General features: G+C 45.1%; 1 protein-coding gene across 3 annotated transcripts in view; it reads right to left on the minus strand.

Moving 5' to 3' along the window:
* The window catches only part of LOC147622388 (methyltransferase), a 71,803-nt gene that overhangs the window by 23,533 nt on the left and 28,955 nt on the right, over positions 1-19,315 (minus strand). For 2 of the 3 annotated variants that reach the window (XM_086821928.1, XM_086821927.1), the window contains exon 6: positions 12,690-12,776. The exons of the other annotated variant lie outside the window; for it this stretch is intronic. In XM_086821928.1, coding sequence (XP_086678054.1) covers positions 12,690-12,776 — 87 coding nt within the window. The remainder of the gene's footprint in view (positions 1-12,689; positions 12,777-19,315) is intronic. 3 annotated transcript variants of the gene reach the window in all.

A 19,315-nucleotide genomic window follows, 5' to 3' on the forward strand; every position in this document is an offset into this window, starting at 1 on the left:
GACCTCACTATGAACCTTGGAAAGACCAAGGTCGCTCGTGATCTTTAACACCTCCCCACAGTGGATAAGTAGATCTGCAGTACAGTTTACATATAGTGGAGAGCCTGTGGAGTATGTTACCTCATATGTATACCTTGGGATCACTTTTGCTGGACCTCACTTCTCGATGCGGAAGGCGGCCAAAGCTAGATTGATGAGGGGATATGCACCCCTTAGCTCGCTAGAGAGGCAATGCTCATAGACACAGATACAGTTTCAGGAGCCGAGGACGAAGCTTTGGCTATTTGATACTCTAGTTACACCCGCTCTACTGTATGGTGCCCCCATCTATCTTGGTCCCAGCCACATGAGGAGACAGAGGAGAGAGCCGGCCGAGATAGATACAGAGGAAGTATATGATGGGTGGAAGCCGACGGAGAGGGCTCTAGTGGCAATGATCTCGCGCATGATTAGGAGTAAGCCATCAATGCCACATGAGATTGTGTGGGCAGAGATAGGGGCTGCACTAATAGTGACAGAGGTTCTATTCCAGACAGTGACATACTAGCACAGGCTATGGGAGCTTCCACTAGATAGATACCCTCGGCTAGCCCTTCGAGACAGCTGACACTTGAGGGAGATACAAAGTGCTCGTATGCACAGCTAGGCACTTGGTTTGGCATGCACGGCATGCAGATGGAGGCACTCCCCCCGTTCCAATATAGCATAGAGGCCCCATCCTTTGCTCTCAGCCGCACAGAGCGGAATAGGGTTATCAGGAAGGACATTGTCAAACTGGATACTCAGAGGACATGGAGTTCACCTAGTCGTCTATTGGGGAGGAAGATGGCCTTCTGCAGAGATCACCTCCTATGCCTGATAGAGGATGGCTTCATCATCCGCCCACGCTATATGGACACACACCTATCTTTTGGGGTGAGATGTGTGATCGGCCAAATCCGCACCTCGTCCCACCAGCTAAGAGTGGAGACTGCTAGATATGGGCCCAAGGTGGCCGCACCAAAGGACAAGATATGGCAGCTCTATCACACAGAGCCCAAGACAAATGATCATTACATATGCCAATGCCCTGTATACTATGTGATTCGGGGGAGGTTCCACTGACTCTTCCGAGCTGGGTTCGGACCACTTTCTAGGATCATGGACTTCCCCGATCAAAGATGCCTAGGACTTTCTCTTCTAGAGTTCCGCAGACACAGGGAGTGAGATCCAGATTAGTTGTACTTGCTCAAGGACCAACACAGAGAGCTCTCACCAACTTCTTCTAGACTAGCACTTTAAGGGCCGATCCACCCACCATACCCGGACCACAAGCTAGTGCAAGAGCTCAGCTCAGAGGTGTGACACTCGACAGAGCCACTGACTTATGCAGAGCTCGACGCCCTAGACCCCATGGCCCTCGCCCACGGCCACGCCACCGCACGAGGATCCGGGCCAGCATCTCCCATCATTGTAGGACCTTCTCGCGCCGCTCAATTTTACCACCTTGAGCACCATGTCACAGCGGCCCATGAGGGATGTATTAGGGTGATATGAGAGCTCTCTGTTCATGTACCTAGATCAAATCTTATAGTTCTAGATTTTTGTTATCTTTCTTTATTACTATTTTGTACCCAGGATGATGTACCTCATGGATATGATGTAACCCTTTGGTCTCATAGGTCATTTTGGCCTTTTGAAGACATTAATACAACTTTCTTTCTTTCTATGGCTTGAGCTTCCATCTCCTTCATCTTCTCTTCCACTCTCTCCTGGGCACCATGGTTTCCTAATGTGGCTCACATATGATCTAGTGTTGAATAGTTCCTCCAGAAGCCTCCCTGTCCTAGTGCTCTCTGTCCCCGTCTCTCCGCCAAAGTGCCTATCTCTGGCTTCAATATAGCCCCATAGATCTTGACCAAAGGGTGGCCAAATCTTGATGGTCCAGTAGTTATTAGGGTCAATCTATGAGGACACTGCACACAAATCTATGATGGTCCAGTAGTTATTAGGGTCAATCTATGAGGACACTGCACACAAATCCCTATTGAAGATCTACGCAAAGATAGGCGCCGAGGTGGCAGATGTGCTCTATGCAGAGGTCCTCGTGGTCCTTTTGGCTCCACCATTGTGCAATTTCAATAGGGGTTTGACGACATTAGCAGTGGTGAATAGGCTAGCTGGAGGATGTGGCTCTATAGAATAGGTTCTAAATGATCATACTTGTTCACGTACGGTCGTATGGTACGGTACGGTGGGATATCATACGGGAATTTACCGTACGCATGAAATTTTGGAATATGATGGGTAAAGTAGATGTTTTTTTCTTTTTACACTTACAAATTTATAGATTATCAATTTGAAAGGATAAAGAGCTAAGATGTTATTACAAAGCTTGAGAGCAATAGGAGCTTGAACTTGAGAGGCTAGAGCTATGAGAGCTTGAAACTTGTGATGGAGAGAAGGTAGGAGGAGAGCTTTTTAAAGGGAGGCCAAAGAGTCCAAGGCACCCACCCAAGGCCAAGGGCCAAGGGCCAAGGCCCAACTGTTGGAAGAGAGTCTGCGAAGACACACAAAGAGGGAGGTAGTTGAGGAGAAGCCTTTGCTTCTTGTTGCCCTAACTAAGGAAGGTGCCTCACCTCAACCCTCCAAATACGAAGCAATGATCACAAGGATAGAGAGAACAGATCCTTTGCATCCACACCAAAAGTCAGCATCCACAGATCCTTGGCTGTGCTGAGCCTGAAAGGACACCAAAAGCAAGCGGTCGTACGGAACCGTATGATATTGTTATGTATCGTACGCCGTACAAGAGCAACTATGTGAATGATTATATTGAATTAGCCTTTTCTTGTCTTGGAACAATCTCAACGTTGATGCAGACCAATTGACTGTCTTTAAGTAATTACAAGATATTTCTGACCAAAATTTATGCTATAGTAAGACTTCTAAAAGTGTATGGCCTTTAACGTATTGCCATAATCAGTTTGCCAATTTTGTGGAAAAGAAATGCCACAAATATAAGTGTCATCAGGACAGGTTACAATATGAGATTGAATGCTATTAGCTGGTGATCTCGTATAGCTGCTGCTTTTTGTTCAGAACAAGTAATTGGGGAGTTATGACTCAAAAAGGCTGAGGTCTCAATGGCTGGATGAGGAGGGAAGAGTCCCTCAACAGACTATTTAGGTTCCGTCAAATGGCAGATGGGATAGATTTTATCTTGGAATATTGAACCATACCTTGCACGTTACTTTTATCACTAACAATGGACAAAGCTTTTGGTTGAAATGCCTGTTGACCAACTTCCCATCGTGTGACTAAATTGTGTGCATGTCCCTGCACACTATTTGAAACCGACCCCGTCAAGTGGGAATAGACTCCATTGGACACCCCCACGCGTAATAGCACAACTTAAATATCACAATTTGAATGGACAATTTAAAAACAACTGTAAACTGAAATGAAATGAAATGTTGATCAATGGACACCAGCACTGGGGCCGGAACGGGCCGACCCCCCACCTCAATATATGATATATTATTGGGATTATTTAAAAGATACAATGCTCCATGGGTTCAATGAACCAGATGATGTCCATGTACAACTGAGATGAATACAGTTACCAAACAAGAGACTCGAAGTAGACGGTCGAAGGAGAGCAACCCACTTGAGTAGTCTAGTCTCTACGGTCCTGTGCCTTCACTAGAATCCGTAGAGAGCGCCCCACTGGTAGCTTGCTAGTGGAAGACAAATACCCGAGGCGCCTAAGTGCAGTTGCTAGAGATGGACACCAGGGCGCAACCGCTAGGAGATCTTAGCGCAGCCGCCTGCAAAGTGGAGAGGAGGCCTGGGTGCACCCGCCTACTATCTGGGCGCAACCGCTTGTAGAGTGGGCGCAGCCGCCTGTGGAGTGGAAGCGCAGCCGCCTGTGGAGAGGGGAGCGCAGCCGCCTGCAGAGTGGGAAACACAGCCGCCTGTGGAGGGGAGCGCGGCCGCCTGCAGAGTGGGAACGCAACTGCCTGCGGAGGGGAGAGCAGCCGCCTGCAGAGTGGGAACGCAGCCGCCTGCAGAGTGGGAACGCAGCCGCCTGTGGAGGGGAGTCTGATAGGATGGTCACCTGCACACTCGTATCCCCAGGTTGGTGAGGTGGTCGCCCATATGTAGGTGTTGGAGAAGGCACACGTCCAACAGCTGGCCGGTCCCCCTAGCTTGCATGGAGGCGGCCAATTCCAAGGTGGGGGGTGGGTAGGTGGCCATGCACCCACCCCCACACATAAGGGGGTTCCCTTTACCCTTCATAACTCAAGCGTGGGTGCCCACCCTACCAAGGACACCAAGTAATATTTGGGGAGGGTGTCCACTCATTAATGAGTGTGAACCTGCAACCTTATAAAAACAAAGGTTAAAAAGAATGCTATAAAATAAACAAGTGCAATACACTTACCACCTGTTCACACGCAACAAAACTCGTCAGAAGACAGAGCAAACTTCACGACTCACTGGCAGGCGTCCCCACTCAGTAAGTGGCACGTCAAACACGCAAACACAAAAATACAAGTCATGAGAAAACAGTTCCAAACATGCAAAACATGAATACATGTGCAAACAGTATCATGGACATATCTCCCGTTCATGGAACAAGTACTAAACATTTCTGTCGGGCACAATGATGGCACAACAGGAAAACATAAATCCCGGTCTTCCTATGGAGTGACAGTCCCTTAGGCAAGACACAGATCCAGGCACGAGCCTCCCTATGGAGTGACAGTCCCATAGGCAAGACACGGCACAAATACTGGCTCTTCCATGGCGTGACAATCCCATGGATAGAACACAGTCCAGGTCATACACGGGTGGCACCAGTCTGGCTCCCGTCCATACGACACCATCCTACTAACACACGGGTGGCACCAGTCTGGCTCCCGTCCATGTTATGCAAAAATACTCGCCCCTTCACATGAGACACCGGCCTAGCCTCAAGTGAACGAGACACAAATCTGGAGATGGACCAAATGGTCGGCCAATTGGTGACATCCCCCTGGGCTTTTAAAGAGTTGTCCTCAACTGAAAAGCCTCAAGATATGCCTGCAACAGCTGTGGATAGTCAACAAAATAATCCTCATTTACCCACTTTGCATCAATGGGCAAATAATTCTTGAACTTCACAAGGTATCTCCTGGAAAGCTTTCCTGCAAGTAGCCCTCTCCTTGTGAAAGACAATCTGTTCTGTCTAGAGGATCTCCTCAAGCTCATCAATCTCTGGCGGATCTTCTGTGATAGGCTCGTCAGGATCTGGCCCGACATATTTCCGGAAAAGACTCACATGAAATGCATTGTGAATCTTCCAATGACTAGGTAAAGCAAGCCTGTATAACACTTCATTGATCTTTTGAATCACCTTTAAGGGTCCATAATAGCGAGGAGAAAGCTTAGGATATGATCCTTCTCGTCTTGGCCTCTTCCAAAGCCTAGGCTTCTCAAATTTCAGCAAAACCCAATCACCTTCTTTGACTTGCATGTCCCTTCTATGCTTGTTAGCAGCCATTTTATGCTTATCTTGTGACCTTGCAATGGCTGTCCGTACCTGAGCAAAGGCTACATCCAAATCACGAACATACTCATCAGCTGCAAAAATCTCATTCTTTGTACGAAGGATGGGTGGCAATACCACTCTGCCATAAATAATCTCAAACGGGGCCTTTCCCGTGGAGGCATGGATCGTATTGTTGTAGGCAAATTCAACAAGTGGAAGATACTTCTCCCATGCAGTCTTTTGATTTGCCACATAACACTTCAACAAATCCAACACGGCTGAATTTGCAGCTTCACTTTGGCCATCCGTTTGGGGATGATAAGCTGATGAAAAATCAAGTTTAGTGCCCATATTATCAAATAAAGCCCTCCAAAAGAGGCTCGTAGTCCTGGGATCTCTATCCCCAACAATGGATTTAGGCATACCATGATACTTGAAAATATTAGCAAGAAAAAGCTTTACCATATGATCAACTTTAAGGGTTTTCTTGACGGGCAAGAAATGAGCTTGCTTGCTAAACCTGTCCACAATGATCCAAATAGCATCATTCCCATGCTGGGATCTAGGCAAGTCCATAATAAAATCCATAGTAATACTTTCCCAAGGTTGCGAGGGAATAGGCAATGGCTAAAGCAAGCCTGGAGGTTTTTGCCTGTCAAATTTCACCTTTTAGCAAGTAATACATGCACGTACATATGCCTCACTGTCTTTACACATGCTTGGCCAAAAGAAATCTCTCTCAATCATGCGCGTAGTGGGCATGATACCTCTATGACCAGCATAAGGTGGAGTGTGACATTCCTCCATAACCTTTGGACACGCAAATCCTTCATAAGATAACCCTCGTTGATAACATAAGAGGCATGTGAGTGACCAGCCATCAAATCAGTCCATATATGGCAAAAATCAGCATCCAAATGATACAAATCTCGCATAGCGGATAAGTCCCCATGAGAGGCCACTGAAACTGCAGCCAGATAAGGCCTCTGGATAATGCATCTGCCACCACATTTTTCTTTCTCGGAGTACGCACAATCTGAAAATGAAACATGGAAAGAAAGTTTGCCATTCTCATCTGCTTCTCCGAAAGCTTTGTTTGAGATAAAAAGTATCTCAAGCTTTGATGATCTGTCTTGACTACAAATTCAGCCCCAAGAAGATAATGTTTCCATATCTTTAAGACATGAATTACAGCCAAGAGCTCTTTCTCATAGATATCCATATGAAGCTCAGCATCATGCAAACGATGGCTCTCATATGCAACTGCATGCTCTTCTTGATTTAGGACAGCCCCTATACAATCGCCACAAGCATCACATTCCACTACAAATGACCTTTGTAAGTCGGGAACAATCAATACGGGTCCACATATGATACCATGCTTGAGCTGCAAGAAGGCATCCTGTTCTTTTGGAGTCCATTTGAAAGTGGTTTTCTTTTTTGTGAGATCATGTAGAGGGGTGGCTATCATAGCAAAATGCCTTATGAAGCCCCTATAATATGAACATAATCCCTGAAAACTACGTACTTGATGTACGTTTTGCAATTCTGGCCAATTCCGAATGGTTTCTATCTTCACACGATCCATTGTTACTCCATCCTTGGATACAATGTGACCCAAATAATGTATCTCTGAAAGAAAGAACTCACTTTTCTTGGCATTAATGAAAAGTTTATGCTTCCGTAACTCTTCGAACACTGTGACCAAATGAGTTCTATGTTCCTGCTCATTCTTGAGGAAAACCAAGATGTCATCAAAGAATACACCTATGAATTTGCGATGGGGTCGGAATATCCTATCCATCATACGATTAAATGTGGCAGGAGCATTGGTGAGACCAAAAGGCATCACCACAAATTCATATAATCCAAAAGCTGTCCTGAATGCAGTTTTATGGACATCTTGTGACACCACTCGTATTTGGTGATAACCACTCTTTAAATCAAGACGGCTGAAACAAGCCGAACCATCAAGCTTATCCAAAATGTCATCAATACGCGGAATTGGGAATCTATTCTTGATGGTAAGCTTATTTAAAGCTCTATAGTCCACACACATGCGGAATGACCCGTCTTTCTTTTGAACAAGAAGCACGGGAGAGCAATAAGGTGAGGAACTTGGCTGAACCAAAACTTTCTCTAAAAACTCATTTACCTGCTTCATGATCTCTTCTTGTTGTGCGGCACTCACATGGTATGCGGGTTTGTTAGGTGGAGAATTGCCTGGCACAAGATCTATGCGATGATCCTCGGGCCTTTGGGGAGGTAATTCACTTGGCAATGCATCAGCAAAACAATTGTTGAATGCATGAAGAAAATTCAGCCTATCGTAAGTCATAGCATCCACATTTTGATGACTTGGTACAATGCTATCACGAACAAAAACCAAGTACGCAGAAAGACTCTTTTTCATTGCTTTATTAATCTGGATGTGAGATACAAGTGGGATGGAATCCCCTTCCTTGCCCCGGCATCAATGAAATGCATGCAGCCTCTATGCATAAAAGAAATCATGTTTGTCTTGTACTCTTTGCGGGGCTCAAGCCTATGATGCCATGGCTTGCCCAGCAATACATCACATCCATTAAGTGGTGCAACTAAGAAATGCTCATTATCAAGGTAACCCTGAATATGTATGCGCAACTTCCCTATCAGTGGGGTAACCTGCACCTCTTTACCAACAAAGGCAGCTTCTGCTTCAATCTGAGGTCCCGTGTTCTCAATCTCAATACCCAAGGCAGCTGCCATCTGAATAGAGATGAAGTTATCGGTTGCACAATCATCAAACATGAATAAGGCGGGCTGATCCTTGATTTGACCCCATGCTTTGCATACCATCCGCTCTTTTGCACCATGTTTTGTGTTTACCTGCACATCGGGAACTGCATGCACATTAGCCTTGGTTTGCTTGTCCTCATGCTTTGGTTTGCGGTCAGGGCATTGTCGAAACATGTGCTCTTTGCAGCCACAAGAAAAACATTTCCCCTCCTTGGCATGTTGCTCTCTTTGCTCGGGGGTCAAGCCAAATTTGTTCTTCTTTGGGCCATGATCTTTAGATGAGGTATTTTCAGCTTTACCTCCCTTCTGGGTCTCCCGGAAGTTCTTTTTAAGTGGCTGTCCACCTTCTTGCAGATTTGGGACAGCCTTATCTTTGTCCTTTGAACCGCCTTGATCTTGCTTAATTTTGAGCACCAATTGCACCGTAGCAAGAGCAGAGGCTATAAGTTGTTGCAAAGTATGTTTCGGGTGCAATTCAATGCCCAAACGATAAGCTGGTTGCAATCCGGAGTGAAACTTCCTCTTTCTTTCATCCTCAATGATTTGCATAAAAGGAGTTACCTCAAGCAACACTTTCCAAAACTTATTGACATACTGTTGCGCACTTTCATTATCTCTTTGCTCAAGTCTATCCCACTTTTGGGTGAGAGTTTGCTCCGCATTAGGTGGCAAGAACGGAGCATAAAATCTGTCCTTAAACTCTTTCCAGGTGCAAATGGGATCTTTGGTGATCTTTTCAGTGATCCACCAATGAGCAGCGGTCCCCTTCAAGAACATGCTAGCATGGCGTACTTTAGACTTCTCAGTGAAGTCCTCATCGCTAAGAGCAATGTCAAACTGTGCCACAAATGCTAACACTTTGGAAGCATCATGCTCTCCATGAAAAACATCAAACATAACGGACTTGTCACCTGCTTTAAATTCCTTGAGCTTTCTGGCATGACGCTCATGGTCCTCTCTTTTTCTTTTTCCCTTTTCCAACGGGGCAGCCCTATCTGCATGGGCTCCATGGGCCATCATGGAAGTTTCATGAAGCACGGTGGCATGTGCTCCACGAACCTGAGAATCAGATGCATGTGACCTTCCTGCATAAGGCAATGTCTCTCCATGAGACAACTCGGTAGGCAAAGCTCTTCTAGTGGCAGACCTGTCACCCCCTCCATGGGATACATGTCTTGAATGCATGTGACCATCATGCCCTCCATGAGCACTAGCATACATATACCTGTCAGCCTTTGTGCCTAGTGGAGACACGCGAGGACCTTGATGGGCCCCTCGAATTAGGCACTTCCAAAGGGTTGCCTTGGCTATCCATTGTGTTAAGTGTGCTAGAAGCGGGGTGTCCAATACACAGGTTCGTTTACCCACTAAGAAGAGAAACCGTGCTCTGATACCAATGAAACCGATCCCGCCAAAAGGGAATAGACTCCGTTGGACACCCACACGCGTAATAGCACAACTTAAATATCACAATTTGAATGGACAATTTAATAACAACTGAAAACTGAAATGAAATGAAATGTTGATCAATGGACACCAGCACTGGGGCCGGAACAGGCCGACCCCCCCCTCAATATATGATATATTATTGGGATTATTTAAAAGATACAATGCTCCATGGGTTCAATGAACCAGATGATGTCCATGTACAGCTGAGATGAATACAGTTACCAAACAAGAGACTCGAAGTAGACGTTCGAAGGAGAGCAACCCACTTGAGTAGTCTAGTCTCTACGGTCCTGTGCCTTCACTGGAATCCGCAGAGAGCGCCCCACTAGTGTTCCAGGACCACGCACAAATAGGCGCTCCCATACTACCGCCTGGCTCTCCCGATCTCGACACCTATGGACCGTGGTTCTCCAGAAGCTTGGACTACCCGGCACCAAACGGGTGTTAGCAGCAGAGAGTATCCCTTATCAGATTTACATCAAAGTCCTTTGCTTAAATCTCAATCCACTTACCTGTAGCTTGCTAGTGGAAGACAAATACCCGAGGCGCCTAAGTGCAGTTGCTAGAGATGGACACCAGAGCGCAGCAGCCTACTGGCAAGAGGGAAGAGTGCGCAGCCGCCTGGAGACCTTAGCACAGCCGCCTGCAAAGTGGAGAGGAGGCCTGGGTGCAGCCGCCTACGGTCTGGCCGCCTATGGAGGTGGGCGTAGCCGCCTATGGAGTGGGAAACGCAGCCGCCTGTGGAGGGGAGCGCAGCCGCATGTGGAGGGGAGCGCAGCCGCCTGTGGAGGGAAGTCTGATAGGATGGTCGCCTACACAGTCGTATCACCAGGCTGGTGAGGTGGTCGCCCATATGTAGGTGTTGGAGAAGGCACACGTCCAATAGCTGGTCGGTCCCCCTAGCTTGCATGGAGGCGGCCAGTTCCAAGGTGGGGGGTGGGTAGGTGGCCATGCACCCACCCCCACACATAAGGGGGTTCCCTTTACCCTTCATAACTCAAACGTGGGTGCCCAAAAATGGGTGCCCACCCTACCAAGGACACCAAGTAATATTTGGGGAGGGTGTCCACTCATTAATGAGTGTGAACCTGCAACCTTATAAAAACAAAGGTTAAAAAGAATGCTATAAAATAAACAAGTGCAATACATTTACCACCTGTTCACACGCAACAAAACTCGTCAGAAGACAGAGCAAACTTCACGACTCACTAGCAGGCGTCCCCGCTCAGTAAGTGGCACGTCAAACAGGCAAACACAAAAATACAAGTCATGCGAAAACAGTTCCAAACATGCAAAACATGAATGCATGTGCAAACAGTATCATGGACATATCTCCCGTTCATGGAACAAGTACTAAACATTTCTGTCGGGCACAATGATGGCACGACAGAAAACATAAATCCCGGTCTTCCTATGGAGTGATAGTCCCATAGGTAAGACACAGATCCAGGCACGAGCCTCCCTATGGAGTGACAGTCCCATAGGCAAGACACGGCACAAATACTGGCTCTTCCATGGCGTGACAATCCCATGGATAGAACACAGTCCAGGTCATACACGGGTGGCACCAGTCTGGCTCCCGTCCATGTTATGCAAAAATACTGGCCCCTTCACATGAGAGTCTGAGACACCGGCCTGGCCTCAAGTGAACGAGACACAAATCTGGAGATGGACCAAATGGTCGGCCAATTGGTGACACTATTACATTTGCTGGTGGTTACTTTTATCGCTAACAACAGAAAAATTAGGTCGAATCAGCCAATACCAACCTTGCGAGCAGTCTTGGCGCAGAAAACACCACGAGCAGGTGAGCTTGATGCTGCTTGAGTTGGAAAGTGTATGTTTTCGTTGATTTGCTATCAGGAGGGAAAAGGGGAAAAAAGCATTTGACACATGAGGCCCTCAATTCATTAAAAAAAAAGGAACGGGGGCCGCAGGCGGGCCAGGGGGGGTGGGGTGGGCCGGGTTGCAGGGGGAGCATGATGGGGAATGTTTTAAACATTTAAAGCGTGTTGTACCTTTCAGCCTGGAGGAAACGTGTTTCATCACTTGAACCAGCAAGCTGCTCGTCTCGACAAGAAGGGACGCATCACTAATATTCAGCTACTAGGACACGGGTAACTTTGAAGCGAGTTTGGGACTAAGGAGACTACAACATGGGTAACTCCGGCTCGAGTTTGAGACTAAAGAGACTAGTGATGCTTCCTGAGAAGAGTCCTTTCAATTTGTGATCATCTAGTCACTTGCAAGAATGGCAGTGAACTTGCGACCATTTATTTCTCACAGATGCACATCAATCACTATAATTTCTTCTCAGCAGTTTGCAGAATGCTCGGCAAAGTGAAGTCTCCCCACTTCAATGACTGTCATGGTTGCTATGGTAGTTAGTATTCTTTTCTCCTTGAGTAGATCCTTCTATAGTCACAATTTGGTAACCCAGCTGGAGGCTTTCCTACTAGAAGGCGTTACAACTTCAATTGCTCAAAAACAAACTATGAACCTACATACAAATTAGACAACAAAAATGAGCTGACACTCAAAATTTTGAAGGTTTACCAAAAAGAGAGGAAGTTCATTAATTGCAAGCTAACACATATGTGATACTTCTCAGAAAAAGACATCCACAGTAAACATCTCAAGATGAAATGAAGGAGACAAAAATCCAATGCAGATATCCTACATAAAATATAGACACGAAGATTGCTCTCTGTAATGAGCCTCCTGTCTTTTATGGAATTCATTCATGAAACATCTACGAGAAGAAGTGAGCCTCCTTACTTTCATACAAATTCAGTAGAGCATAATTGTTGCATTAAGTGGACCCATAACGTCTTCATGTGAAAGGGCATGTATCACATTTGACTTGATGATAAGCAAGATGAAATATCAAGTGCTACAGATTTTTTCTTCTTCTTGAACGTCAATTCAAAATGAAATGGATATAGACCTGTAGCACATCCGCAAAGATGCTTGCTCAACGCTACATAGTGGCAACCTTGCAAGGACTTCACACCGCTCAGATCCAAATTTTCAACTACAGAAACAACAAAATGTATCAAAATCTCCAAGTCATGCAACTTTGAAGACTCAAAGAGTAAAGTGCACTTGACAAATTATAAACAAGAGATTACTTGGTAAATTTTGCAAGGGGGAGAAAAAAAGAATAATCGAGGTATCATAAACTTGAACTCTTGAGACTCCAGAAGAAAGTGAACACTTTGATCATACATTGAGGCCAGCAAAATGCATACTTGTCCTCAACAGAGCAGAGCAACAAAGACTAATTGATTGAGACCCTCGAACTCTTGTTGAGAACCCTCCTAGTATTCACCCCAAAGTGCAAGAAGAGGACAAAGCATTGGCTATGAAGGGCTACAAAATCAAATCTGTATCATGTCATCAAAGCCATTAGGTCCTCAAGTCATCTTTGCTTGACTACATTGGAAGAAAATGATACAAGAAGTATTGATTTTAAAATGGTACAATAACGCCTTTCCCAATAAATTTTAACCACATAATTCATAGCAATGAGAAAGATTATGTTTATAACCCATGTGCTGCTTTCCTCGTCTAACATCAGCATATCTGCTTCAAGTAGTACATAATCAATACTCTGTCTCATCTCCACACCATGGCTCATAATCAAAATGCTACTTCTTGTCTAAATCTTTGCTTTGTTCATCTCCCTTGTACAATAAGAGATGTACAATAAGAGATGTACAATAAGAGAATGAGAGCACTAGACCTCGCAAAATTGAGTAAGACGGGGTGTGGAGAGTCGCAACTAGGTATGATTGTTGTCATGTCTTACCAGATATAGGTACTCCATCTCCCACATTATTTACAAGGACAACATAGTTGTTGAAACTCAGCATTGGTAAGGTCTCAATCCCATTCTCACCCTGTGGATTATTCCTAAATAAATTCCTGAAAGGGGACGGGGTTTGTTCCCCGCTCAGTATGGTGTACTCTGCAAAGTTCCCTAATCCCTTGTGTCTCGCCCCCTCTCTCTATATCTTTTTCTCTTGAATACGTGGTTGAGTCTTTCACAAAACGCCCCGCTAAGCTTCCAATGGTATCAGAGCAGGATTTCCTTTGAGGAATCTTTCTTGGGGTGACAGAGCCATGTTGAGAGTAGAGGGCAACCAAGGGCCTAATAAAGGGAACCAGAGCCGTCGATCCATTACTCATGAGACCGCGACCATGTCATCAGAAGAGTACCATGATTTTCAACAGTTCAGGCGATTTCTAAGAGACGAAGAATTGCTTGCTTGAAGAACCAGGAGGGAACATGACCAAAGAAGGGCTCAAATGTTTGAAAAATTCATCAAGGAAAGAGCAACCGAGCCAAAGGAGTTAAAGCTGCCAAAGCTTATCTTCCTGTCAAAGGCTGATATCACCATTTCGGAAGGATTTAGAGCCACCATTTCGGAAGGATAATCAGATTGACATCATGCCACGAATATCGTCAAGAGGTTTGCACTGGATGCTAGACCAATGCAAGTTTTAACAAAGAAAGCCGTGGGATCTTTGTGGACCAAAGTTGAAACACAATACCTTGAAGCATTAAGATTTGGTGACTTCTTATGTCATCAAGAAGGGTTTTCTTATGATGCAAACCCGTTTATGTGAAACAAAGGATTTGAGGCCAAAAGTGAACAAAGAAAAGCCATGCTCCACCTTACATAGGAGAAAGAAGCATACGGACTACAACTCAAGTTTTGGAAAGCTACTTTTATTGGCCTTGTATGAGAAAGAACATTGAGTTATATGTTCTAGAATGTTTGGTTTTGTGATATGGTCAAGTTTTGATCGACAAAAGCTAAGAGCATTATTGCACCCATTGAATATTCTATGGGAGAGTATTGCTATGGATTTTATATTTGGATTGCCAAAGTCAAGGAATGCAAATGATAGTATATGGACCTTTTTTTCCAAATTATCAAGAAGATCAGCCATGTATGTTATCGATTGGATTTTCCAGAGCATTGGAGGATACATAATGCCTTCCTTGACAATTTATTGGAACCATGCATAGGGTTACCCCCAAAGAAGCCTATATTAAAGGATCCACCAGGGTGGAAGAGCTAGAGCAAATTGAGTTTCATTCTATGAGAAAAAGAGGAAAGACAGTGATCAAAAAGAACCTCTTGGAATTCAATTATTCGCTATTGGATGCAAAATGGATGCTAGAGAAGTACTTCAAGAACTATCCAGAAATACTACAAGCTTATGAGAAAGTGGTTGGTTCAGATGTATTTAAAGTTCACATCTTGCGATCAAGACAGATTCAAGAGGGAGGGATTGAATCTCTAGCCCTCTCCATTGTATATAAATTGGACTGGAATTGATCATTATTTTGCTTATATAATCGTTACTTGGACATGCTCCAGTTTGCGTGGCAACGATGCCCAATAGCCCAAGGAGCAAGACTTGTATATGAGAGGCAATGCTGCTAGATGACCCATTGACAGCAACGATGCCAGAATGAGATTTGTATATGGGAGGCAATGATTCCACATGACCCATTGGACGGCAACAATGCCAGCTATCTTGGACTTCACAGTCGGGCGGTCATTGCGACCAAATGGCCTAGATGACCGTATTGCATTTCAAAGTCGGGCGGTCATTGCGACCAGATGGCCGAGATGACCATATTGGATTTCATAGTAGGGTGGTCCATGCGACCAAATGGCCCAGATGACTATTAATGAACTCTCAGGTGGTCCTAGTGACCAGATGGCCTTGAGGATAGTCTGAGCAATTTCCTTCGGAAGCCAGATAGCTCAGCACAGTTTCCAATACACCAGACAGGACAATCCATGAATAGGAGAATCATTACTTGTGCACTGCATACTAATGTATGTTTGAATTTCTTCAACTTTATGTGTTGTTTTTTATGTGTGCGAATGATGCATGCTTGTTTGTAAGTATGCATTTGTTTTATGTGACACATGTGAAAGGCCATGACTCCCTTTTACTGGGATGGATTATTCTTTATGGCTCCCTTTATTTGGGATGCATTGGACTTATGAAACTCATGGTTCACATACCCTGTGTAGTGTTCTCTTGTCCTACGTGCTCTCTTGAAGATTGTTTCTACCATGTGTGGGTGGAACAATAGAGAGCAGATGGAAGGAAACATCGGCACTTCAGAGGGTAGTGTCGAGCACAACATGCCGTGTGTAGTGTTCTCTTGTCCTACGTGCTCTCTTGAAGATTGTTTCTACCATATCTGGGTGGAACAATAGAGAGCAGATGGAAGGGAACATGGGCACTTGAGAGGGTAGTGTGAGTTTGTGGCCGAAATGCCTACAAACTATTGGTGGCCGAAATGCTTATAAACTATGTGTAGCAGAAATGCTTATGGAACACCAGGTTATCTATGCCTGCGAATGATTAATTTATCTTGTTACTTGAGCCCACCTCTCATCCAAGGTGTGTGGTCAGAGTACCAACACGGAGTGCAAGTGGTAAAGTGGACATGACGCCTGGTTGGCACGGAACTTATGTCTATGCCAAGGGTCATGTGGACTGATGCCTTGTTGACAGGAGACTTATTTTGTCTCGCCCATTTACTTGGGACATGATTATGATACCTGGACTTATGGGACTGTTTTGTCTCGCCCGTTTATTTGGGACATGGATTTATTTATCTTTATGCCATATTAGCATCACTATCTCCCCATTCAGAGGCCAAGAGGTTCATTGTTCATCTCACCATGCATGTGGATTCATGTTGGGATTGTGAGAGGGCAATTCAATGAACACTCCACCATACACGTGGATTCGTATTGCGATTGTGGACTGAGTGTTTCATTGTTTCCACACCATGCTTGTTGATCAGAGTTGGGATTGTATGGGAGAACATGAGAACTGTTGGGATTGGGAGAAAGGATTGCTAGAACTATGGAGAACCAGCTTTTCTGTCACCATGGTTTGTGCTCTTGAATGGCACCAGTTTGTGTGCATAGTACATGTTTTTGTGCGAGGCACTAGTTTCTTGTGCATGGCACTTATTTAAGTGTCTTAGCACCTAGTTGGTGATTTTCATTGGCATATAATTATCTCATTGATATTCGTGATTGAGACACAATTGGCTCTTGTGCCTGTGTCTAGCATATCTTCCATGGAATTCTCGCCCATTTATTTTGGGACATGATTTTGATATTGGTATTATGGAGACTTATTTAGTCTCACCCATTTCTCTGGGGCAAGGATTCTTCAGCTATATTGGATTTTAGAGACTGTCTTGTCTCGCCCACTTCATGGGACATGATTATATCTTGAATATATGGCTTGAAGCTTAAAGTTGCGGACAACTTTTAAGAAGCTGGGAAGGATGTCACCAGCCTGGACATTTCCCAGTATGAAAGGGGTCTTGTGGACTCCAGGATGTCTAAATATTTGGAAAGTACAAGCTTTGTGTTGGGGTAAAGGCATTATGCCCACCCTTATAGTGTGTGATAGGGGAGTCACACACTCATACTGTGAGTTGACTTATCCCCACACATCTCTCTCTCTCTCTCTCTCTCCCTTCTTCTCTGTGTGTGTCTCCCACATGAAACCCTAACTGTTTCAGCTGAGCTTCTTTAGCTCCCTTCAACTAGTATTAGAGCTTTGGTCCCAAGGCTAGGGTACTCTTCTTCTACATGTGTTTCACCTGGGCACTCTTTGGAGAGAGCAGGTGCCTCCCTATTTTTGTCAATACAGCGAAAGCCGAGGTGGGTTGCGCAGCTGGTGCCCTTCAAGGCAAGGAGGCAGCTGGATGTTGCCACCAAGTGACTGCATCACCTGTGAGGTGTAAAGCCGCCAGGTATCTATGATCTTGCAAAGTGGAAGGGGGGCAACAAACTAGTGAATAAACCGAGTCACAACCGAATGGTCACACTTGCCGTCGTACTTAGTGAAGTTCGGTGAGGCACGGATAACTGTTGTCGAGACTATGGCTGGGGTTGTGGAGGATTGAGAAGGGTGAAAAGAAGTTACTAGAGTCCGGAGTGTCTATTGGAAATGGTCCCTCAAGTCTTCTTGGGCCTGTCGCTCATGGTTCACCTTCGCTTCGAGCTCTGCCAACAATCGCTCCTCTTTGGCCTTGCGTTTGGCTTTCTCTGCCAGCTGTTCGACTAGTCTTGCTTCACAGTCTCGCTCTTCTTTTTCAGTCATCTATAAACAATTGTTCCATTGAGGAACTTTGTTCTTTAGGTGTCTCTTGCTGGGCCAAGGTTGCCTGTATTTCTACCAGTTTTTTTTCCATTTGAACTCTTTCGAGTTGAATCTGGAGTTTCTTTATCCGTTGTCATGGCCCTGTGAAAATGGAACAGCACAAGTGTGGGCATGGTGGTTGCTGAGCAAAAATATTAAAAGATTCACATTTGGGGTGCCCGGACAAATGAGAATGATGTGTGGACACTTCAGATGTGAAGGGGGACAAAAACATTAATGTTTTTAATGTTTTATTGATGGATGAGCATTATGAGGATGTAACATAGCCAGAAGATGTACTTGGTAAAGAGGATGATGATGCTCGGTTTAAAGATCGTTTGGCTAGTGTTATGGATGTGTTTATGCAGCTCACACAAAGTGAGAAGTTTGCTGAATTTATGAGATCCCGCACAGAGCCTGAAAAGAAGAAGAAGAAGGTGCGTTCTAAGAACCTTCCTCAGGGTCATAGTGGTGCCATCCCACAAGATCCATCTTTTGGACAGTTTCCGAACATGCAGCATGCTTATGGTGCTAACTCTCAGAGTTCCTTCTTTGGACAGCCATCTATTCCTCAGCAGACTATGCATCCAGGTTATTTTGGTGGTGGCTCGGTGTTCCAATCTATGACTGGGGGTTATCCTCAGGGAGGCATGGGTATGCCAGGGCCTTTTGGAGCAAATTTTCAGCCTGGTATGCAGGGGAATATGTATGGTGGTATGCACTCTGGTATGCAAGGAAATATGTTTGGGGGCATGCAACCTGGAATGCAAGCAAATATGTATGGTGGCATGCAGCCAGGTATGCATAATGGTATGTTTGGAAACATGGCTGGAATGTATGGCATGCCAGGTGTGGGAATGGGAAATGTTGACCCTATGATGGGCATGAATGTTGGGGGCAGCAATCTTGCGAAGCCACTTCCATATGATAATCTAACGCCTATGGGAAAGGCGAAGGATTATAAGGAAGGGGGAGCTGCTGTGAAGTTTGATACATTCAGTGGAGCCAAAGATAAATTAAAAGCACTTACCTTTTTACAGCAGTTTGATGCTGCTTTTTCTGGTGGGAATTACACAGAGTCCTCTAAGGTGAGGAAAGCTGCCACTTTTCTCAAAGGCAATGCTTTGCAGTGGTAGTCTACTCTTCTTTTGCAGGGCATAGCACCCACTACTTGGGTACAATTTCAACAGGTTTTCTCTTCCGTATGGCTCACATCTACATTTGAGGTGGATGTTATGACTGCATGGCACAAGTTGGATGCTTCAAAATGTGAAAATTTGGAAGATTATAACAAGAAGTTTTGGGAAGCTTTACTCCCAGTGACTTCTTACCGTGCAGTGCCTTTGTCTGAGTAGGTAGAGAAGTATT

Source organism: Cibotium barometz, chromosome 28 (assembly GCF_041138505.1).
Source record: "Cibotium barometz isolate CiBa-2024 chromosome 28, ASM4113850v1, whole genome shotgun sequence".
Taxonomy (NCBI): domain Eukaryota; kingdom Viridiplantae; phylum Streptophyta; class Polypodiopsida; order Cyatheales; family Cibotiaceae; genus Cibotium; species Cibotium barometz.